General features: G+C 38.9%; 1 protein-coding gene across 3 annotated transcripts in view; it reads left to right on the plus strand.

Moving 5' to 3' along the window:
• Window positions 1–24401, plus strand: part of GRHL2 (grainyhead like transcription factor 2) — a 155065-nt gene that overhangs the window by 92055 nt on the left and 38609 nt on the right. For all 3 annotated transcript variants that reach the window (XM_025871495.2, XM_073893053.1, XM_073893054.1), the window contains 2 exons: window positions 3685–3779; window positions 19764–19922. In XM_025871495.2, the coding sequence (XP_025727280.1) occupies window positions 3685–3779; window positions 19764–19922 (254 nt within the window). The remainder of the gene's footprint in view (window positions 1–3684; window positions 3780–19763; window positions 19923–24401) is intronic.

The following is a 24401-nucleotide window of genomic DNA, read 5'->3' on the forward strand; positions in this document are numbered from 1 at the left end:
TGTGCCAGATGAGGGGACCCAGAAAGCATTGTATTTGCATTTACAAACCGTTTTGGTTTGTCTTTATTTCTAAATATGACGTTTGTTTTTTAAATTTACAATTGACCTAAAGCTGTTTAACAATTGCTTATTAAAAAGTTACTAAAAAGCTGTTAAAATGCTTATTAAAAACTTCAAACAAGATTACAAGACTATCTTTTAAAACAAATAGGTATGAAGAATTAGGGAACTCACTTCCTTTAAATTCCACAGTCTACTTCTCACTTCAGAATTTTAAGAGATTGGCTGGCCTGCTGAAAGCACAGGTTTGCATTTAAATCATCCTAAATAAAGCCAGAAAGCCTTATTCTAAATTTTCTAGGGTGTGAGATTATTTTCCTTTGCTTTCTATTTTATCTCTTAGCTTTAGATATTTACTTTAAAATCAATAAGAAAATTTGAATACCCTAAGAGAAAAATGAGCAAAGGATAGAATAAGAAGCTGTTGTGATAAATGAATAAGTTTTAAAAATGAAGAGAAAGAATATAACAAACACAAAGAGCCAGACAGTAAAGGAAAGCCTGTTCTACCTCTTTTGCAATTAGGGAATTGCAGATTAAAATAATGAGGTACCACGTGTTGCATATCATTTTGGAAAGAAACCGTTTGGGGAAACAGGAACTCATACACTGTTACTGTGACTATGTATTGTTTCAACCTTTCCAGGAGCACTTTGACAAAATGAATTAAGAGCCTTAAAAATACGTTTGGCCTTGACCTATTAATTTCACTTCTGAGAGTATATCTTAATGAAATAAGGAAGTATGTGTGAATATTTAGCCATAAAGATAATTAAATGAAGTACTGTTTAAGTAGCAAAGTATTAGACATCATTTAAGTGACCAACAAGAGCAAAATAAAGTTATGGCACTTTTTAAAATTCAGTATCGTCGTATTTGGCAACTATAAGTATTTTCCACAAGTTTACTTATTGACTTGGAAAGATGCTGAAGGAGTATTAAGGGGAGAAAAAAAGCAAATTGAAAATAATTGTTCCAATATTGTGTAAAAATATTTACATATTTTGGAGAAAGGAGGATAGAGACAGGTAGGAAAGACATGAAGTCTGTGCATGGATGTATTTTTAGTGGGTGGTTGTGGATGAGTAGATTGTCTATGGTGAACACACAGGCTTTTGTGATATAGTGTGTATGCTTTATTTAAAATGTAAAGATACATAATTTTGCTTTAAAGTTTCCCTGGGTAACCAGTAGAAACGTCGACAGAGGCCATGAACAGGCAGTTTATATAAACAGACACCGGATTAGGTATCCTGGATGTGAAAAGATGCTTGAACTCACAAGTGAAAGAAGAAATGTGAATATTACATCAATAGGATACCACTTTGTATCCTTTGGATTGGCAAAAAAAAAAAAAAAAAAAAAAAGGTAGAAATTTGGTGAGAAAAAGGGGAAATAGAATTCTGATGGAAGTCTCTTTTGGCACAACTCATTCTAGAGAATGGGTCTGGAGGGCAATTCTGGAGAGCACATTAAGTGGGTGTTTCTGGGATTAGCCATCAATCCAGGTCCTGGTAATAAGGAGAAAACCAAATCAAACTGACTTCATTTTATTATGGGTTAATATGGATCTGTTAATATTGTGGACTTTGTTTTATTATTTATATCATGGATAGAAAAAGCAGATAGGAGTGCTGCTTCTCTCAACCTAATTCATACAAACACAATGAGTTGTATTACTAAAAGAAAGTAGTTAAAATCTTGATAAAGGATCCCATGAACTTAGATTTTATAATAAATGAGGAGGAAATGGATAAAAATGATCAGATCTGTGAACTTTAGGAAAGCAGACTTCAGAATGGCCCAGCATTAACATAGCTTGTTTAAGCCTCAAAGAAGCTACCAGCCCAGTAGTGGCACAGCAGCTTAGAAGGACACAGGAAATGACCATTTGGCCAGAACTATGTCAGATTTTGTAGACAACGACCACTTTATACATCCTGAAAGTTGGGCATGATACCTACTCCTGTCCTAGCTCAGCAAGAAAAATATTCAGAAAGATTTTATAAACAAAAAGACCTACAAGTATCATTAGCATTGAATCTTCCTCTGGCCCCCATTGTGGGGCTGGAGTGTGAAGGACACAGAGACGTGTCCAGGCCTGATTGTGAAGGACATGATAGGTCATATTGTAACTTTTAGTCTAAAAAAAAAAATTATAAAAAGCACATCATCTGAGTTTCATTTTAGAAAAGTAATGATGGGAGCTTTGAGAGAAAAAACATTTGTGATTATGTGACCACACTATGAATGAACCAGACCTCAAAGGAAAGCAGATGGGCTGTGTACCATGATGCCAGCCAGGCAGGACGTGGCTGATGTTTATGCAGTACAGAATTAAGGTGGGCCAAAAGTGGGGGGCGGGGGAGATCCAGATGGTAAGCATAAGCTAAAACACTTTTGTAGACAACGGACCACTTTATACATCCTGGAAGTCGGGCATAATACCTTCTCCTGTCCTAGCTCAGCAAGAAAAATATTCAGAAAGATTTTATAAACAAAAAGACCTCCAAGTATCATTAGTATTGAATCTTCCTCTGGCCCCCATTGTGGGACCTTAGGTGAGGATTAAAACTAGGAATATCATGTCCAGACTTTAATGCCAGGTAAGGCAGTGACAGTGGAGACCGTAATAAGTAAGGGAATGTAGTCTGTGTACCAGAAAGCTGGAGACCACCGAAGGGTCTGTATCTGGAGAGAGGGCATAAGTAAATAGTGGCCGATGGTTACCACGGAATTCTTTGCCGCTGATGTTAGAAATAAGCATGCAACCAGCAATGTGATTAGATCTGAGGAGGTTCATAGACAGGGTTGCCAGATAAAATACAGGGTGCCCAGTTAAATTTGAATTACTGACAACAGGTACTTTTTCAGGGTAAGTATATCCCAAATAATTGCTAAATCTGGTCGTTCTAGCCATTGCACAGCACAGTTTCTGAAAATAAAAGCTATGCACACAGGCAAATCAACCCAACTTATTTCCTAAGAATATATAGCAAACACATCGATAGCTGTTGTGTTTATGGTAGAGGATAGTGGGGTACAAATGAATACATAAATATTACATAGACAATGAAGTAAGAGAGGGCCTTGAGTGGACAAGTGGTGATAGTGAGCTGAGTATGATGAACTCCACTCTCTGTGCCTAAATCCAAAAAGAAGTAAAAACGGTTTGCTTGACCCTCCTGGAATTTCTTCCCTGAAGTCCTGCTGACGCTGTCTGGCTGATACCTGTTCTACAGAACAATCCCTGTGGAATACTCTGGCACTTCCAGCAAAATTAAGCCACGGGAAAGTGAGTAGGTGAGGGAGTGGGTAGGTGGCAAAGGATTCAGGAGGGGAAAAAATTAATAACTTTATAAACCTTGTAAAAAAAATGAAACCAGCAGACAAATCTCTTAGGAACATTGCTTCACCTAGATTTACTTTTCTAATAGAGGAACATTCTTCTAGAGTAAATATTAGTAAAAGAATATCAGCAAGCACAAATCCGTAACTGTTGCTGACAGTCAGCTGGAAGAGTAGGCAAAGTTTAAACTCTCCCCATTGGAAAATGACAGTTCAGTACATGTCACCGAGTAACCCTTACTTTCTTAAAACCTTTTTTTTTTTTTAATGTTACAGCTGATTACAAGGAGAGCTTTAATACGATTGGAAACATCGAGGAGATTGCATATAATGCTGTTTCCTTCACCTGGGATGTGAACGAAGAGGCAAAGGTGAGTGGAAAAATAGTATTGATTCATTCCTCAGGCCTTTTGAATAATGCCACCATTCTCTGCAGATGATTCTTTCACAAAAGCCTCTGTAAGTAGGGGAAGACCTGTTAACTCGAGCCAGAAAAAAAGGAACTGAACCTGTTATCTTTCTCTAGAAGTTACGTGCATTTAGTTATGTGCAGTTAAATTGCCCTTCGGGGGGTAAAGGAGAAAAGAGAGTGTGTGTATCTCGCTGTGGCCTCCTGCAGGACGGGCCAACCTACGTGTTCCTCCCAAATCCTCCAGCTCCCCATGCTTTATTTTAGCAGGTGAAACTGGCAAGGCTGGGACAGAACCTTTTTTACCTACACTGCAGGTTCCCCCAAACAGCCCTGACTGCTGCCTTCTACAGAGGCAGGAAAGTGTTCAGAGCTAAAGTCCCATAGGTAAGTGACTGGGCAGGCCTCTGACCACATGGGTCCCTCCAGGCATACGCTGGTTGAGGGAGAGGTACAGAAGGCTGGGCTGCAGGTCTCTGACCTTCACTCCCTGCAGTATAGCCACCACCGTGACCTTGAGCCAAGTCTTTCGTGCTGACTGCTTTAGCTTTTCCAATTTTTCTGTGGTTAGAAAGGGCAGTGGTAAAATCTCTGGCTAGTTGTGCCCTGAGGATAGACGTCCACCACTACAATAATTTGGGTAAAAAAGTAAGACTTGCTGATAGTCGGATTTGCTTTCTAGACATGAGTCTCTTTGATTTTATGAAAACTACAGACTTTCTGCTTATGCTCACTTTTCTGTGTTCTTTACCTTCTGACCTTTGATCTTTATTTTTCACTTAAAAAAGGTTCCAGATGAAACCCAAGCTTATTTTCTGTCTCAGTTATGTACCATTTAGGAGGGTGTTAGAAGACTCTGTCTTCTAACTAATGAAAAGGTCAATGTAAACAGTTCCCTTCAATGCTTCATTGTCTGCGAGCAGGGGGAAGGCTGGGTGAGAAAGGAAACTGGATGGGAGTTTGTGGGCATGAGTTATAGAAGAAGAAGAATTGCTCAGTGTCTTGTTTCACTCAGGTATGAAACAATGTAAGTGAAATTGGCTTTAGGCCCAAGAAAGGTGACCCAAATGGGTAAGCAGCAACAGAGTGCCAGAACAGCCTGGAGGATGTTCCAGTGGCTCAGTGACTCCAAAGGAAGGAAGTAGGCCTTGCAATGGGTGGGAGGTCAGGTCCCACACAGAACTGTAGGAGAAGTTTGTCTCTGCTATCCACTCCGCCTCCATTTAAAGCTCCTCGTGCAAACCTTGTGATCTCTCTTCATGCCCCACTCTCTCAGAGGCTAGATGACCGGGGAAGATAATGAAAGGCTGCCTGTGCAATGGCACCATGGGGCGGGGGTTGGGGTCCTTAGTGAGCCATCTGACCTCCCTGGGCTTCAGTTCCCTCCCACATAACAAACTCAACACTGTTCTGGTTGTCTCTGCTGCACCATGAGTTGTGCTGGGGTTATGATGGGTGAAGATGTGGTGCTCAGGGAGAGAGGGCAGGGGATCCAGTAACCCTCCAGCAATGTGAGGGGTGAGAGGCAGGCCCACCATGTGGGGAGCACAGGGCTCAGGAAGACGGTGGGATCCTAGCATCGAAAGTGCCTTGTCACTGTAAAGCAAGCTATAAATGTGAGCTGCCGTCATATCCCCAGTTTTCATCATCAGGCAGTCTGTGACAATGAGTGCTAGGGAGTGAATGTGTCAGTGGGGGCCTTATAAAGAAAATGCCTAACCAGAAGGGACAGCTTAAATGATGGAGGCTCTGTGGTGAACCAGCAAGGTAGTCAAAGTGGGATTGAATTGACCTTTCTTTTAGCCCAGTTCAGATGATAGTGCTCATTTCCCATAGGTAGGAGCTCACTTTTCTTCTTTCAGTATGTGCGGTTGTGCCCATGTGTTCTGACAGGTTTAAGCCCACATAGACTTTGACAAACGGCAGTGGAGAATACTTTATATTGCCTATTGGGGCAAAATTTGTTTGTTTAATTTATATTTTTAGTGACTGTTACTTGGTTGTTGCAGTTGTGTGCAGTCTGGCTTAATAAGTAATAAAAAAAAATAATAATTTCCCTCAAAGTACTGGAAGGATTTTTTAAAAAGAAAAACCATGAAAGTTAAATTCATTTCATTAAGGAGGCAAGAATATTTTCTTGTTCAACCTGTAGACCCTAAGGTATTTCTTTAAAATATTATTGATTTTAGGGGTGCCTGGGTGGCTCAGTTGGTTAAGCATCTGACTCTTGATTTCAGCTCAGGCTGTAATCTCAGGGTTGTGAGATTGAGCCCTGCTTGGTGGGGAGTCTGAGATTCTTTCCGTCTGGCCCTCCCCCCGCTTGCACGCACATTCTCTCTCTCTCTCTCTCTCTCTCTCTCTCTCTCAAAATAAGTGAATAAATCTTTTAAAAATAACATAAAATGTTACTATTTTTAAAATAAGCAGATTGCAAAAAACAAAGTTGTGTGGTCATTGAGGAAATAGTTTGAACAAAGCAAGAAGTAAAAGTGTCCTTCTCACAGAAGAGTTGTGATTTTCATAACGTGGACTTCTCAGGAGCTGTTGTACTTGCCTTCAAGTTCCTATTTGTAACGTCCACAGAGAAATCTTCTGTGGGCTTCCAGGCTGGGGCTCCATTCAGTGTCACATGTTATTTTGGTTTACATGGCCAGAGGACACAAAGTTACGACCTACAGCTTTCGTGTGGCCCAAAGAATGTTTACATGTGTGTGTGTGTGTGTGTGTGTGTGTGTGTGTGTGTAAGTATCATGCATTTAAGTTTATATTTCAATTTAAAAATTTTTAGCTCATATTTAATAATCAGGAGATTATGGTTTTTTAAATCTAGGCTTCCAGATTCTTTTGGATAATGAAAGATTCTGGCAACCATGAGCCCAAGTGTTTGCCTGGCCATGAGTGGCTCTTGTGAGGTAGTGGCTGTTCTTTTTAATACTTTTTCTAGTCTTTTCCATTCTGGAACTTTCCTTACTTGGTCCTTAAGGCATCTGAGTTTTTATGCCTCAACCATACACCCCCAAACAACTGAATATGCAGTTTACATCTTCACTGGTTGTCAGAGTTGGGGAAAGTAGTGCCCCAATGGAGGTTGACACAGTATGTCAGAGAGGAGTGGGCCAGGAGCGGCTCCAGCATTCCCTGATTTCTTGGGCCAGGCCCTTGGCAGTAGGCCAGAGGTCGACTTGTGTTGGCAGTGTTCGAGAGAGTTGCTGTGGCCTTTCGAATGCCCGTGATGGTGGTAAATCTTGATCTTTGAAGATGTTTAAAGAAAAACATCAGAAATCACTTGGGTACAAATATAAATACATATCAACAAGTTGGATAACATCACTCCATGGTTAAAAATGAGATTTCTCTTGCACAAGACCAGCTTTAAAGATAACAAGGTCAGAAGAAATACTAGAAATATACTTTGAGTCACAGCAGCGTCATTTGAGAAAACCATATGTTTTCCTATGGTAGCTATTATATTAAAGGGTAGCTTTTATTTGGAGATTTAAGTTTTGGGACATCTGTTAAAAAAAAATGTCTGGTATTTGGTAGTCTTACCATGTATGTATAATTAAGACCTGATGATAAAGATTTATGGCTTTTTCTAGAGCATAGTTCCTACTTCTTTCTTTTGTTGCCACCGTACATTTTATTTCTAGCTTTCCTTTAGCATGAATAGAAGAAAGGAAAGGTTGTGAAACTCTAATTGTTTAATTTATCTATAGAAGAGCACCTGGGTGGCTGTCGGTTAAGCGTCTGCCTTCGGCTCAGGTCATGATCCCAGGGTCCTGGAATCGAGTCCCACATCGGGATCCCTGCTCAGCGGGCAGCCTGCTTCTCCCTCTCCTCCCTGTTTATACTCTCTCTCACTATCTCTGTCGCGCTGTCTCTCAAATAAATAAATAAAAATCTTTAAAAAAATTTTGTATCTATAGGAAAAAGTTGGGCTAGTGAAGGTGTTAAAACTGTTAGTTAAAATGAGGTCTGGGGATTAACTCTCAGCCTCAATTACAACATGGTTCTGGCATAAGGATCAGCGTTCTACCCAGAACCGGTTTTGCTGGTTGTGCCACAGTGTCCCTCTGCGCAGTGACCCAAGCAGCAGAGATAGTCTTCACCAGGACATTCTTTTCCCCTCAGGGTCTGTGCAGTTTGCAAGCTTGTGTAACATGAACTGATATCCCTGCATCCCCGGGAACGACTCAGGCGATATCTGGGTGTCTGAGGGTCTCAGTGTCCACACCATCACAAATTGGAAATGGATGGGGGATCATAGGGTGATATAGAAGAAACAGCCCTGAAATGGAGTTCAGACAGTTGGGGACCAGTCGTGGCCCTGGAAGAGCTGGCTTTGTGACTTTCCCCTCCTGAGCTTCAGTTTCCTCAGCAGGCGGATGGCAGGAAGGGGCGGGGGGGCGGGGGGGTTGACAGAGGATTAAGGTCCAATCCATGTGATTCTAATGGGAAGATCACAGTGCTACATTCTTTCATCTGACTCCCGTTTACAAGGTCATTTACATTTTTCTTTTTTCCCTTAGCCAAATATTGGTATCTACAAAGTAGATTTGTTGCATACTAATCCCCAAGATGAGGAATTCCCATGCAAGACCCTATTGAATTATTGAAGAGTGGTGAGCTCAGATGCCTTGCATGGAGCACTGCCCTTCTCCAGGCGATGACATGACCCCCCAGAGCAGGAGTGCCGCAAACCCTAATGACAGACTCCCCTTTCTCCCAGATTTCTAAAGAGATTCTTGAAACCGGGCCCCTTATTTTTGTCCAGTGCTGTTTTCTCTTTTCACTGTGATTTCGAGATTAAACCAACTTGATGTGCTACAAAGGCCTCTCTCATGTGACCACAGACAATTACTTGAGCATTAAGATGCTATTTAGTGCTTTGAGGAACAAGTTTCCTTTTTGTGTCTTTCCACCGGGAACACCGTAGCAATTCCCCCTTTACCCCCATTTCTATCTTCACTCTTCTTATGGTTTATAAACTTAGATGAAGGAAGCTTCTTCCCATGAAGTCTTTTTTAATCCCTCTGAATCCAAGCCTTTGGAATGATCTTAATCCAGTAAAAATGTTCCTCCTCCCTCACTACCAGCACCACTAAATAATCAAGCAGTCACATACACCCACTATTACCCTATCTCCTATCTCTGATTTTTAAAAGAATCTATAATAATTCAATAACATGAAATTCTGTCTCTCCTGGGTTCCTCTTTGCTGCCTGTCACCTCTGTTTGCAGAAGCAGTGATTACCCTCCAGAGTGATGCCCTTTCTCTTCCCATGCTGTCAAATGAAAAGCACTAACACTAGCACTAGCTAGTGACCACAACTAGTCTAGTGCTAGTCTAATGGTCAGCAGGCGAAGCCTAGCTCTTTGCTCCATTAGCTGCTAATGGGTGGGGAAGACAGCCTTTCTGTCCTCATCATCTCAATTTTAGTAGCTTAAAAGGCTGGTAGAAACACCAGTGCTTTGATCACAGCCTATGTAAAAGTAGTAAGTTGGAGAAAATGTAAGTGTTCTAACCATCTTGTACATTGCATATTATTCAGTTTCTTTTTGTGGAAAATAAGGTTATGCTGATTGAAAGACTGGCTTGAAATTCACCAAATCATGGTGAAGCCATTAAACGGTTCCAATTTTATTGTATCTCTTCCTCCTTCCTTCTCTTTCCCTTCCAATAACTCTATTTGGTGTAAAATATTTAATCAGTTTTTATTGGGCCACCTCACAGCACTTAGAAAATTACAGTCTTGATAGTCGTGACAAATCTTGCTTTCCAGGGGCATGTTTCTAAATGGACTGTGTTCTCTTTCTGCCAAATTCCAGTGCTGGACACCAAGAGAGAAGACAAGATACGTAAATATTGATTTGCAGGATGAAAAAAGAAACCAAAGGAGTGGCCAAAGAAGACTATACTCCTGATGTCCTGTGGGTTCATGGCCTAGTTCATGTCCCCAGCCCCCTGCCAGCAGTCTGAGAGCTTTCTTTCTGCTTATAAAACAGTCTAGGATGGAATCAGGTCGATAGATATTACTGATTAAGAAAAAGTTACATCCCAATTTTTTGTCTAAGTAGGACCCAGTTTTAAACAAGTCATCTAATGGAAGATTAGAGAATATTATAAGGCATCTTTCATGGTCTTAAAAGTAAAGCAAGGTTCGGGGGCGGCTCCTGGGAGGGGTCTTGAACGATCAAGACACACACTGTGAAGCAGGGCAAATGGCATTTTTATGTGTTTGCTGGGGCGTGGTGCGGGTGAAGGAAGTTTTAGAAGGGAAAGGTAAACGTTTGCTGGAGTCTTTGGTATTGAACTTAAACAAAGCCATGCCTTTGTTCCAGTTTTATAAGGTAATGGATGGTAAGAAAACCTTAAAGCTAGACTTAATTCATATACAGAAGGAATAATCAGGGGAAGGCATCTCACTGAAGATATCGATGGCCTGATCTTTGGTGAGGAGGTGGTGTATCCGTGGTTTCTGGACTGAATTCTGTTTAGGGCTGTGTTAACTTCCATGCGTGAGCTGTGGTATGTGCTCAGAGAATTCAGTTACAGATTTGGATTTCATAGGCTGATGTGTGCGTGCGTATGTGTGTGCCCACACCCACATGCACCGCAGTTAATATTTGTTCAGTGATTACTATATACTAGGCATTCTGCCCACTGCTTTATATACATTATGCAATATTCATATTTTAAGTGGATATCATTTTTCATTTAAATAATGAAGAATTTGAAGCCCAGAGAGGTTAGCTAGCTTAACTAAAGTTGCACAGCTAAAGCACAGCAGATGCGGAACTTCCACTTTGGACTATCTAAAACATATGCTCTTTCAACACTGCCTTTTTGTATGGGGAGGATCTAGCAGTAATATATTCTACATTATTTCTGACAAAGGGCAGTCACTCCTTCGAAGCAGCTTGCCTGCTGCATATCGTGTGCTGGTCCAGGCAGTGGACGTTCATGGACACAGATAACCCAAGCAGAGTGTCTGCTCTCAGAGAATGTTTTGGCCAGGTTGAGAAGTAAGACATAGCTGTTAATAATGTAATAGGAGGGGAAGAGTGACAAAGACTCTAATGAAAACAGAGGTAAAGTGCCAGGAAAGTTCTGGAAAGGGAGAGAACTCTGTTTTTTATTTAAAAATGTCCCCAACTTTTACTTAAAAAATTACAAATGAAAAGTAAAAAAAAAAAATGCAATTGATGCCACATACCCTTCACTAAGACTGATTTATTGTTGGTATTTTGCCAGATTTCCTTTATCTTTTCTCTCTTACACATACATACACGGACACACACACTTATACTTCACTTCTAAATACTCCAGCACTTAGAGATCTCCTTTCTGTGGGATCAGGGAAGACATGGGGGAGAATTTGGATTATGAACTATGTCTTAAGGGTCAGTTGTAGTTTAAGCATGTAGAAGTTGGAAAGAAGAGCATGCCAGGTGGTAGAACAGGATGCTCAAAGATGCAGAGTGGGAAGCACAAGAAAAGCAGAGAATTGTGGAGCTCAGGAGAGAACTTCAGAGTTGTTTGTAAAGAGAGGAGAATAGAAGTTATGAGAAAGGAGGAGGTTGCCATGGAGAGAATTGGGCCATGGGTAAGAGAGGGTTAAGGATGGGACTTTAGACTCACCCCATTTAGGGATGTTGGAAGAGGGACCCGATAAGGAAGGGGTGGTCAGTAGGAAGAGTAGAGAAGAAGGAAGAGGTGGGGAGGTGGAGAGAGAAGGAAGAACTGGCCAGTGAAGTCAGTGCTATAGGCAGTGGTTTCTCAAACATGGTCCTCCACATGCGTCATCTACCTCATCGGGGGAAGGAGTTAGAAATGCAAATACTTGGATCTTTCACCTCGGACCTACTGAATTGGAAACTCTGGTGATAGGGCCCTACAATCCATATTTTAAGAAGACCTCCTGGATGCGTACTAAATTCAAGAACCCCTCCTTAATAAATTTGCTGTAGAGAAGGCTGGCCTTGAGGCAAGCAGTTTCAGCAAAATAGTGAGGACCAAAAGTCAGACTAAAAAGTCAGTGACATGGCCTATATACTGCCAATAATTTATATATGTACATGTGTACAAAATCCATGTTGAAAGACACGCATTGTGCCATTGTAAGGTGAAAAGACTGGAAACAACCCAATGTTAAAGAAATCATTATTCCATATTTCATGGTTCTTTAAAAAAGAAAAGAGCTATCTTCAAAATATATTTAGTAAAGCAAGATGCAGAACTGTATGTTTACTGTGGTACCATTTGTATGAAAAAGAATAATGATATGTATTGCATAGCATATTTCTAGAAGGATACACAAGAAACTGTGAAGAATCCTCAAGAAATTGTTGAGTTGTTTGGGGAGCTATGCAGGGTAGGGGGCTGCTTTTACAGTTTAACTCTTTTGTGCCATAGTATTACAAACTCAGTACAAGTTTTAAGCATTAAACATGAACCGAAAAGGATCAAAAAAGCAACAAATGATCAGCAAGTTGAGTGAGTGAATCTTTCAGCCTATGCTTACATTCTTCCTCTGACCAGGAACTCATTATTTATGAAATAGTCCAACCCCCTGTTATGCAAAGATTCTATGCAAATTCTCTCCAAATTCTTCCTTATCCTGAGGTGCTGTTTCACAAGCTGCGTCCAGGTGACGGAGCAGAATGGCGGAATCCTACAATCTGAAGAGCAATAAAGGTTCTGTCGGAGAGATTTCTCTCTTGCCCTCTCCCCATCAAAGCCTGCGACTCCAGCCCTCTAAAAGTGTGTGGAGATAGATTTTCTGTTTCAAATCAATTTACTGCAATTAAATATCTTTTTGCTCAAATTAATGTGAATCATAACTTAACCTGCCTTTGAATCATTTGGCGATAGTATCACAAAGTGCCCTAAGAGAGAATCCAGAGAGGAAGGGGGTTTGAACTGGGAAACTGGTGAGCCACAAAGCAGCAGCCTTGCAGGAGCAGTTGGGGAGGCAAAGTGGGTGGGGCTTTGTGGCTGTGCCCTGGGGGTGAGGAAGGGCCCAGGGTCAGAGAGTAGGAGCAATTGGGAGACCAGTTATCTGAAGATGGACCCCACGGTGATGAGGATGAACTCCCTTAGATTTTCATAGTACTCTACAGTTTAAAACATCATCTCATTTTAAAGTGTCACACTACCAAGGTAGGGATTGTTGTACCTATTTAAAAATGAAGCCATGAGCCTCAGAAAGGTCAAATAATTAGTCCAATGCCACACTGCTGGGATCTGTACCAGCTACACAATTGAGTTTGTTTTTTGTTTGTTTATTTATTTCCTGTGCTTTCCTCTCATTTGGCTTCCAGTTTCAGAGAAAGCTCTGTCTTTTTTCTTACAGAACTTCACTCTTGAGTCGGTCCTATTTAATCCTTGCTTCCTAGGCTCTTCAAGTCCCACACTCCACCTTTCTGCTGCCTCTTATATTCATCCTCTCTTATTGTGGGAACACCTCCTCCATCTTGGAAGAACACCTGTGTTTGGCCTTGCCATCTGCTACCTGCTACCCGTGTTCCTGTTCATGCCTCCTTCCTCCATCAAACTTCCCAGCTGAGATGCCTTCTCTGTGTCTCCAAGTCCTGTCTCCCCCAGCAATCTAGCTTTCTGCCTTTCTCTCCATCAGTCAGTCTGGCCTCTCAGAGGGGTGCAGATCCTCCTTACTTCTTAACCTGGTGGCCTTTGCTCAGCGTGACTTTCCTTGTCCTCTTTGTAACTTGGATGTTGTATACTATGGCCAGAATTCTGTCTGTCCCGGCCCCGATAATACACACTTGACCTCATTACTTGATCACAATGACATAAACATCTTGGTTGGCCTCTTCCCTCACCAACCCCCTTCCTTCAGGCTCCTTCTTAACCTCCTCAACACAAACCCTCCTCTCCCATTAGGCTGGTCTCTTCACTCTTTTCAGAGTCAGCATCCATCTCTCTTCCAGCTCAAGACTTCTACATCACATCTTCCCTGGCTGACTTTCTGATTTCTCAACTTTTCATCAAGTCTTACAGCATGTATAGTCTGGGATTGTCTGTTTAGTATCTAATGATATACATTCCACAGTAGCAAAAACTGTTATGTCCCTCCTTGCCCTTGAGGATAGGGCTGTACTCTACACCTCTATATTTCCCATAGCATCTATAAATAGCATCCTCCATGGCATATATACAGGTACATACATATACATATATATATTCATACTGAATATATAGTTGGTGCTCAATTTACATGTGTTGATATACAAACAGATAACAAATTTTGAGGATAAATCTGGTTAGAGTGGCTAACTCTGCTGTATTATCTTGATGACTTTAGCTACTCAAAGCAATCCCGCTTCTTAGAAGGTTTGGCTTTTGAAGGCAAGAGCATGGATAAAGAGGGAAATGTGTATTTAGAAAGGCAATTTTCTCTTAATTCATTGGACGAATATTTGTTGAGTATCTATCATGGGATTGGCACTAGGAATAGAGTGACCTTGAGGCGGACAAGGGCCTTCTCTTATGAGCTTGTAGCCTCAAGGAGCAGACAGATAACTAAGCACTAAACAGATAAACAATAAGATAAATCCAAACAATGTTAAGTACTCTGAAGAAAATGGAAAAGAGCAGTGTGATAGAGTTTGCTTCTGGTCATGGGCTGAGGTGGGAAGAGGAGGAGGAAGACAACTCTAGATGGGGTGGTCAGAGCTGATATTTCTGAAGAGTTGACATTGGACTGGAACCTGAATGAGAAGAAGGAGTTGGCAGTGTGGGGGGCAATCGTGGGAGCAGCACTGGAGATAGAGGGCACAACAACTAGCAGAGGCTGTCACCTGGGAACAGACTTGGTATGTTCTCGAAATGGAAAGAGTCGAAGGCTAAAAAGAATATGAAGAACTATGATAGACTATGTGAGTTAACCCAATGTGTATGTATATACAGGTATACCCAGAGTATCTGTAGGAGAAAATAAAGAAATACATTGTCAGATTTTAAATCATTCCCTAAAAGTGCTATATAAATGGAGGTGTCAGTAAATCTAAGAGTTTCTTAGCTCCTCAACAAAATAGCAAGCTCTCTGAGGGTAGGGAGTCTATCTCATCATTCTTGTGTCCCATTGTGTAGCATAATGCCAGGCACAAGACAGAAGATACTTGATAAATACTTGATAAATTAATGCATGAAGGCAATGAATGATTTCCCAAGGCTGAGATTTCACATGTTCATATTGTCTACTTTTAGGCTTTCTTTCTGTCTCAATTTGGTGTTGCATTTGCAACCAAATACTATCATATAAAATGGAATAAAAATGCTGATATTTAAGAAAACCATCCATATGGTCTTTAATAATTCCAAGAGCCAAGAGGAAAACAGAGTGGGGAAATTGGCAAGAGCACACTTATGTATTCATATATTGTTTGTGTTTTAGATTGAAAATGCTGATTTCTTGGTGTAGGCTATGCTGCTGTAATTTGGAGGTTAATGCATGTGCAATTTCTTGGAAAAGAGCTCTTCAGAGTCTCAAAATAAGGAAATAAGTAGCCTTCTTTATCTTTAATCAGAAGATTCTTGAAAATGCAAAATTCAGTTGTTTTAAAGAGGAAAAAATAAATGTTTTTCATCAAGTGAGGGACATTTGGGTTTTGTAAATCTCAAATCGTTTTTTAAATCAAAGATAGACCCATTTATTCTAAAGGCAAGCTCTTGGAAAAAGTCTTAGGAGTTAATAATCCAGTTAATGTAGTAACTCTAAAGCCCATTGATCTGTATTTATTTTAATAAATCTTACTATATGCATAGTGCACAACTGAGAATTATTATAACCTGGACAAAGTCACTAGTCTTATGTAGGAACTACAAAATGGAAATTGCAATTCATATGTAAAAAAAAGATTCTGTTAAGAAATGTCAATCATCATGAGACTGCCCCTGTTTCTGGAAAGGTCTTGGTATACTTAGAAACAATCTATCTGAATCAAGTTTTGAACCAATGACAAAATTTAAATACTATCTATTATCTGCCTAGATACACCGGGTTTAATGAATATTTTCCAAAGAATAAATTATGTACTGTCAGAATTGTAGGAAAATTAATAACAGATTTTGAAAACATTATATGAACATATGTAACATTCATAATTATTGGGTGACAGACCCAATTATTCATGGCATTTATACGCGCTTTACATAATCAGGGCTCCTACGGAGTTAAGGAGTGTGCCTGAAATTTGGATGAACATTTGCCGGGGGGGGGGGGGGGAGCATACTTTTTCCCTAAGTTTCTGTAATACACATTTGCAAACAGTGCTTTGTAGATAAACTTCCAAGAAATTGGCTTTCACGTTTGCCTGCTGTGATGGAACTGGGACATGGTTGGGTTTGCAAGATGAAACAAATGCTTATCAGTTCTCAAGCCAAGGTTTTAGTTAATGCTCTTCCATACCTTCCCAACCCCTCTACCGCCCAACTGCAGTTAAAGTTCAACCATTTAGGTTTTGAGTGCAGCGCAGCGAGACTATGATTGATACCATCAGGCACTGAAACTGTGCTTTGCCATTGGTTTAGGCAGCCAGGCAAGAGGAGAACAGTGCCAACTCTATTATAAAATCCCTGCCTGTTAGGATAATTCTGGGAGCTGCCAACTTAATGTAGCAGAGAAGGCAGATTCTCATGTTTACTTTCTATAGAATCAAGATGCCATGAGTCAAAGAGAGCCCATTGGACCTTCTACTAAGAATCTTCCTCTATTAAAAGAACCCAATCTAAGTGTGTCCAGGTAGAATCTAGTGTACTGTAGTTCATTTGACCTTTAAAGACCTTGCTATTGAGTGGCTGTTTCAGTTCCTCCAAAGAGGATTTAGTCTATTTCTTGTAGTATGTAGCCGGTGGATCTGTCCTACTGAAGTGGCCCTTGTAAATATATACGTTCCATCAACCCAGCTCTCTTAGTTGTGATTAGAGCTGACAAAGGCCACAGTGAATATTGCATCCTGCCTGTCTGAGTGTGGTCCACTGTGCATGAGGTATGTCTAACTCACTGGCCTGACTGTGAATCCTAATACCTTAGGAAATAAGCCTGCACTGTTCTCTTCTGGCTTCTGTTAGTGCTATGCAGGTGTTATGAGGGAGGGGAAAAAAACAGTCTGCATGGATTACAGTCACTACAGGAAGATTTCTTTATGAAATACATGGTCAAAAATATGGACAACTGCATAGCTCCCCAGAGTGATCGCTGATTTGCTGACATAAAGTTGTGTTTTATACATTCTGGCCAAGATAACCCCATTATCAGTAATAATAATAACAATAAAAGAAGTCAAATGTTCCCAGGAAAGTTGCTTTTATTTGTTTGTTTGACCTAGAGATAGATCAGCATTTGATGAAGTTATTGTAATCTTTAGAGCACCATCATATTGCCTTTTCTCCCCATGCAGCCTCTGACTTCTGTGATTATAGGCCCATAACTAGTGCATCCGAGCTAGTACCTAGCACAATCTCAGGAACATAGTAGGTATTTAAAAATATTGGTGTTGTGCATGAATGTTCTCTGTAGTTAGGGCATCTCCAGGAGCAGCAGACAGCATTTTCTGTCTACTTTTACCCTCAAAGTTCAGGAGGAGAAACAGGCATAGCATGCTCTTTCTTAGTGGTCTTTATCACTCAGCTCCTCTGAATCACTTGACATTTGCATTTTTAGTCATTCTTTTTCTCTGTCATTCCTAAATAATTCACAAGCATTTATGGAGTCCATCGTCTCATCCCGGTGTCTGCGAGGGTTTTGTTTCACACGTCTTCCTGGTTTGATGCTGTGTTCTGTGTTCTCACTGCCTCTGTACACAGCTCTCTCTGGAGAGCCTCGACCACCCTGTGGTGGTTATTACTGGATTCTCATCTGTCTTCCTCTTGGACTGCCCACTCCATGAGGCAAGGGTCTGGCTTTCTTCTCTGTCCCCAGTGTATAGTTGTGTTTGACCCACGGTGGGTTTGTGTTGATGTTTATAGGATGAATGAATAAGCAAATGAATAGAAAGAATGAATGAATGAAATGAACGTATCCATTGTTAGATCATCTCTAGACACTTGTTTTCGGATGGTGGCTGGCAAAGAGAGTCTGTGGCACATTGCACAAGGTTGTCATAACTAGCATGTCACTAAGACCTTTCATCTTAGCTCTATTATTGATGTGGTGCTTTACTGCGGTGTTTTTCATTATCAAGTAAGAGGTTCAAAAATAAAATTCAAAATGATCTTTATAGAAGATATAACACTAAAAATGAGATATCTGCTTGTATAAATTATCAAAAGCCTACAGGCAATAGAACTTGAATTAGATCAGTCCTGGTAGTAAAATCAAAGATTTGAATGGCCTTTAAAATGTAGCTCATGCCAGTAGCTCTTTGCTTTTGCAGGGCTGTTCTTTTTGATATTGCTGTGACACACAAGGTCAAGGGTTTGAAGGTGAATGAAGATTTCAGTGGGACCAAATAAAACTTGGGTCACATAATGCATCAATGAAATGGTTTTTAGAATACATAACTGTACCGTTTAAGAACAATGAGTGATGTAAAGTTTTATGTTAAACAAAAATAATAAATGTGGTATAAATGAAAAAAAAATGTTTGGTTTTTCCCAGAGACCACTTCTTAATATTGATATACTTACCACATAAATATAGGTAAATATAGTGCTGCACCCATTCCTTTATTCCGGGGTAAATCAACTATAAATGATATACCCACTATGTAAAATAAGGATAAATTTAGTCATTTATGCTCCTTCTATTCCTCCCAACATTTTATGACAAATTATTATTTTTAGTTCTTCTGTTGGTCAGTGCTATAATCTTTAGTAATTTATTGGCGCTTCCATTTTTTTTTTGTATTCATGTTATTTCTGTTGTATCTCTTGATGCCCCTTGTTTTAAGATGAGAATGCCAGTGAGTTTACGACATTTCCTCCCTCCTATTTTCCCTCCTATTTTATGTCTTACCTTCACTAGCTCTTCTTTTGCTTTTTCAGTAACCTGGAAGTATATTAGTAGTTTACATTCTGCCCTTCAGGGAAGGATTTTTTAAATGATTTAAAGAAAAAGTTGAAAGCCAGAGCCAATAAGTGACTTATCTGAGGTCTCTTAGCTAGTAAATGTTAGAGCTAGAACTAAAGCTTAGGGCTTTTTGGGGGCACCTGGCTGGCTCAGTTGGAGGAGCATGCAATTCTTGATCTCAGGATCATCAGTTCAAGCCCACATTGGGTGTAGAGATTACTAAAAATATTAAATAAACTTAAAAAAAAAAGTAAAAAATAAAACTTAGGGCCTTTGACTACCAATCTCTAGGGGATTTTCTATGGATAAACTCACTAATTGATTCATTACATATTTATTGAATGCCTGCTCTCTGCCACACACTACATTAGGTACCACTAATACAAAAACATAAGAAATGGTCTCAAATCTCAAAGTTAGGTCAGGTAGGAAAAGAGTCAGGTAGGAAAAACAGATATATAAACAAATCACTGTTTCAATGCAGTAGTGTGCAAGGGAAGATGCTACCTAGTTTTGTTTCTGTTTTTTTGTTTTAACCCCAGGTCAGAGATATGAGAGAGTGGTATAATTAGAAGTGACAGCTTTAATATGTTGCAGAGATAGTGTTTTACACATCTGATTTATGCATGTTTGAAAAATAAGTAAGACTTTGCTGATACACTTGAAGGAGAGTATTGATTGTCTGTTTCAAGATTTAATGTGAAAACAATTTTTATATATTTAAATTATAAATTATGTATTATATCATGTTTTCTGTGCTCAGCATGTTCTTATTTCAGAGTATCCAAATATTCTTAAGTTGTCCTTAGAAGATTGTGTAGTATTTTGATTCCAAGTCTAAGGCTTATGCATTTTTTAATAGATCCTTTTTATGGTGACTTGTGAACTTTTTCCTTTCTTTCTCCCACCTTCAGATTTTCATCACTGTGAATTGCCTGAGTACAGATTTCTCCTCCCAGAAAGGGGTGAAAGGACTTCCTTTGATGATTCAGATTGATACATACAGTTATAATAATCGTAGCAATAAACCCATTCATAGAGCTTACTGCCAGATCAAGGTCTTCTGTGACAAAGTGAGTAAAGATCATAAAGGTATCTTTGTTATTAGATACTACTTTTAATGACATTTCCTCCTTACCACCTTCTCTTGTCTAGTGGTGTCAAATTAATCACCTTATAAGCACACTGGGAGTTGTAACCTTTCATTTTCAATTCCTATTAGATATCTAGGGAGTCATCAGTCAACTGTATTTTTTTTTTTTTTTTAGTCAATCATTTTACCACTAATTTAATGGCTGATTGACATTGCACTGTGCTACTCACGTGGGTAAGTTTTTACTGGGTATAAGCCTGTCCCAGAGCATATCAGTATAACCTTTATTATTGTATGCGTTAAATGGGGTCACATCCAGAGCTTTTTGGAATAGAAATGGCACCTATAAAATAAGTTCATTAGTAAACAGGCACTCGGGAGGAGATACGGTTTTTTAATCTCTCTGAATCCCACCATAAGATGATAGAGCAATTAGAATAACAAAGCTTAAAATCCTGTGGTTATGTGACATGAGATCCTTACAAATCCCAAATATGAGTGGGAGTAAACAACCAGTAGTTTTGAGACCTGTATAATATCAGCATCATGAGGGAAAGCAATGGGGCTACTTGATAACCGAAGAACAGGAAACCTAAAAAATCGCCCCAAGGCACTCACTAGAGAAGGAAGTGTGCCGTCTGAGGACAGCATGTGAAACCGGGATGGGAGGGCACAGACTCTGTGGATTCCAGTTTGCTGTTGGTGGTAGGTGCAAAGGGATGGAACACTGAAGTGTTTGGGGCTCTAAAAACTCTGGGAAGTTATAAACTAAAGTTCCCTCCTAGGGCAAAACTGTGCTCCAAGAAAAAGCTGTTGGGAGTAGAATCCAAGTTGAATTGGACTCCCTCCACTCCTCCAAAAAAAGGGCAAAGGAAAGAGAAGTTCCCAATGAAAAGGACGAGGAGAAAGGATACAGAGGAGACAGATCTTGGGAAATACAGACTATTTTTTTTTTTATCACTTTGTGAACACATCAGAAAAGAGAGCATGAGAACCGTGAAGTCGGCAGAACTATCTTGGTCCACTCATTTCACTTAAAAATAACCATCAGAAAAGAAAACCAGTTGAATCCCATACAGTGTCTCATGAAAAAAGAGATTAAGAAAATCCTGAATTCCTTGGGGAAAATGGGTACCTGCCCAGGAAACAGATAATACCTATAATCTATTATTCCAGAATGAGCTAAATGAAATTAAGAAAATCATAGAAATCATGAAGATCAATATAAATATAATTTTTCACATAGAAAAATTCATGAGTTGTTTTGAAAAGAATTGGGATAGAATTCAAGAAAGAATTCAGAAAATAAAAGATTAAAATATTTCAGAAGTAAAGACTACCTTAGATGCAAAACAAGAATGAATAAATACACCAGGGAAGGCCTTAAGAGAAATGATAGATCAGGAAAACTGAAAGTATAAACTATATATATAAATAAGTACATGTAGATTTAAACAGCCTACTACTTACTTGGGAAAATTAACCCAGGATAACCAATACCTATTTGTTAACTTATGAAACTTTAAAAATATTCTTTGGGCATCTAAGTAAAATGGAATAGAATAGAACAGAACAGAATAGAATAAAAAACCACTTGTAAAGAAACTTTTATCATCAGACTTTCAGCAGCACTCTCAGGGACAATTAGGTAGCCTCCCCAGTATGGGGGCCAGTTAAGGCAATAGACAGCTGTTGTGTAAATGAGAAAACAGTGGGTCAGTTGCCAGAATCACACAGCAAAAAAGTAGGGGAGCTGGATGCAAATAGAGTACAGGGTTTGATTCCAAACCCATACTCCTTGAATTGATAAACAACTGTACACATAAAAAGCCAAAATGACAACTGATGATTCAAAACCTCAACAAAGAGCCAAGGTAGCCTTTAAAAACAAAAGAAAACATACAAAAATCAGTTAATATCTTTAAGTCAGCATATTAAACATTGAAAAAACATTTTCAGATTCCATCCACAACATGGAATTTCTAAAGTACAAATGGGACAGCATTTAAATAATTTGAATTCCCTCACTGTATTCCAAATACTTTAAGGGAGATTGTAGAATCCCCCTCCAGGAATCTCCTTGGAAGTGAGGAGTGGGATTAGGGGCAAGGAGAAACAGAGGGAAGGATGAGGTAGAGACTGGGCAGTCCATTTACCTTTACATTGCAGCTGGAATTGAATGTGGGACAGAGAGGCCTTAAGCGATGCTCATATAATTGTTTTTTTCAACAGTGTTGATATGACAAATACTAAAACTCAAAACAGAAGGAAAATGCAGGATGAATAGAGAGTGTTCCATTGTTGTTCACTTATGCCCCAGGACTCTAAGAAACTAGTGCTATAAAGTGTTTCCAGGGGGTGGTTTTTAGTTTACTTATCCTGATGCTAAGGATAAGGAAGAAATCTCAAGCAGGGTGTATTAACCTTAACTGCTAGTCATTTTTCTAATAAGCTAGTTACAAAATATTGTGCTGTAATTTGCCATATTTGCAGCTCTAATTTCAAAACCCAGGCAAAACTTACTCCTGGAGGATTAAAAAGAGAAAAAGTTTAATTTTTCCACTTTTCAAATGGGTGTGTAAATGCAAATGATTATTTTGAATTCTCCTCTAAAGCAAAAGAACTAAGAGCTATTCCATTTTAAAATCGTTAAGTTTCCCAATCACAATCAAGAATCTTAAACAGATGGAGTTCTGCACTATTTATAGTTCTCCAGCTTTATTTATAATTAACACACCTGTGAGAATCAAATACTTTCTCTAATTTTTTTTTTGATACTATGATACTACTATGGAAATACATGTTTTTGCATTAAAAAAATTGGGATCTGTCTATATATCTACTGTATTAATACCTATGTCTGTGTGTTTATATCTATAATTACTTCCATTATCTTTCCTGAAAAACAAGAATTATAGTACTATAAATAGTAAGTACGTATTGAGCAAAACTTGAGAAATAAAGCCACATTCTTTTTTTAATAATAGTTTTTCTCTCTTTATTAAGTCTTGTTTGGAAAGATCTTGGAGGTGATGACTATTGAAGATTATGAAAAGCTAAAGATACCCCTCCAAACCATCTCGGTACCTTGGCCAACTTTCAACTGGTTATGGACACACTCTCAAAATAAATTTAAGAGAAATTATTCAAGTGTCAAATAAACCAAAGATAGCTATCACCTCTCAAGAGGTGGCAAGAGTGATCACAATATAATCAGGAAATCTTCAGGCATACTTTTAAAATCTAACACTCCAAAGTGAACATTTAGGTAGGGGAAATTATTTTCAAATGATAAATTTGGTTTTTGTAGCAAATTATACTGTTCTGGAAGAGCTAGACTTTTTTACATTTTGATAAGAGTGGAAAGAAGATCTTTTAGAAGGCTTAGGTCACAAATAATCAAAGGAAGTAAAGGAATTCATGGAAGGTCATGTTCAAGGAAGCTTTCTCCATCTTAATTAAATATATCTAAGCTTCCCTGGGTCATTATGAAGTCAAAGCTTTATTTTAGAAACAGGAACTGTGGTTCTCCTAGAAATGTTTGGATACTATCCAGACTTGTTTTGTCATGCTGATATCTGAGCATTCTGGGCAGGAAATTACTTATATAGACATGGCACCAAGACTAGGCTCTGTGGGGAGCCAGTCTAGCTTTTATGTTAATCTATTTGGTTTGGCATATCAAAGAATGCCTGTAAAATAATAAGCAGACTTTATTGCCCAAAAATTGACACTGAACATATATAAGCCTTGAAACAAATTAATTGCAGGCTTTTTTGTCAAAGTAATAGTACAAAATAAGGCACCAATTTATTTATTTATTTATTTATTTATTTATTTATTATAAGGCACCAATTTAGAAATCTGCTTGACAAACCTTGGCGTGTATCTTCAGTGAGTTGTAATTTATATAGATAGAAAAAGTTTTATGTTTTTATTTATATTAAACAATATGTTGTACAGAACTCCAGGTACATAGAAAGATGTTTTATGGACCCAACAAAAAATGAATAATAGGAGACTTTTGCTTATATCTCACACTAATTTCAACAAGGCAATGTCTGTACATTTAACACCTTATTTTCTCAAAATATTATATATTATCTAGATACAAAACCTCTGCAAAACCTTAATATATCATGAAGAAACTTCCAAAGGATATATTTCTATATTTTATCTCCGTCTTGCTCTGAATTTCCATGGTTTATAATTATCCATGACAGTTCAAAACTTAAAAGTGAAGCACTATAAAATAATTACTCCCTTTTGGTAGTAAGTTTTTTGACATAAAAACATATTTAAAATATCTGGTTAAACTATTAAATCTGTCCAGATCTTATCTATGTAAAGCTCTTAGAACTCACCTGGCACAGAGTAAGTGCTATGTAAATATTAGCTATAATTACTCATTTTTCAAGAATTAGCTCTAATGCTATCTCCTTTTGATGCCTTCGTTGCC

Source organism: Callorhinus ursinus, unplaced genomic scaffold, assembly GCF_003265705.2.
Source record: "Callorhinus ursinus isolate GAN/ISIS: 27379988/994484 unplaced genomic scaffold, GSC_fseal_2.0 scaffold5, whole genome shotgun sequence".
Classification (NCBI taxonomy): domain Eukaryota; kingdom Metazoa; phylum Chordata; class Mammalia; order Carnivora; family Otariidae; genus Callorhinus; species Callorhinus ursinus.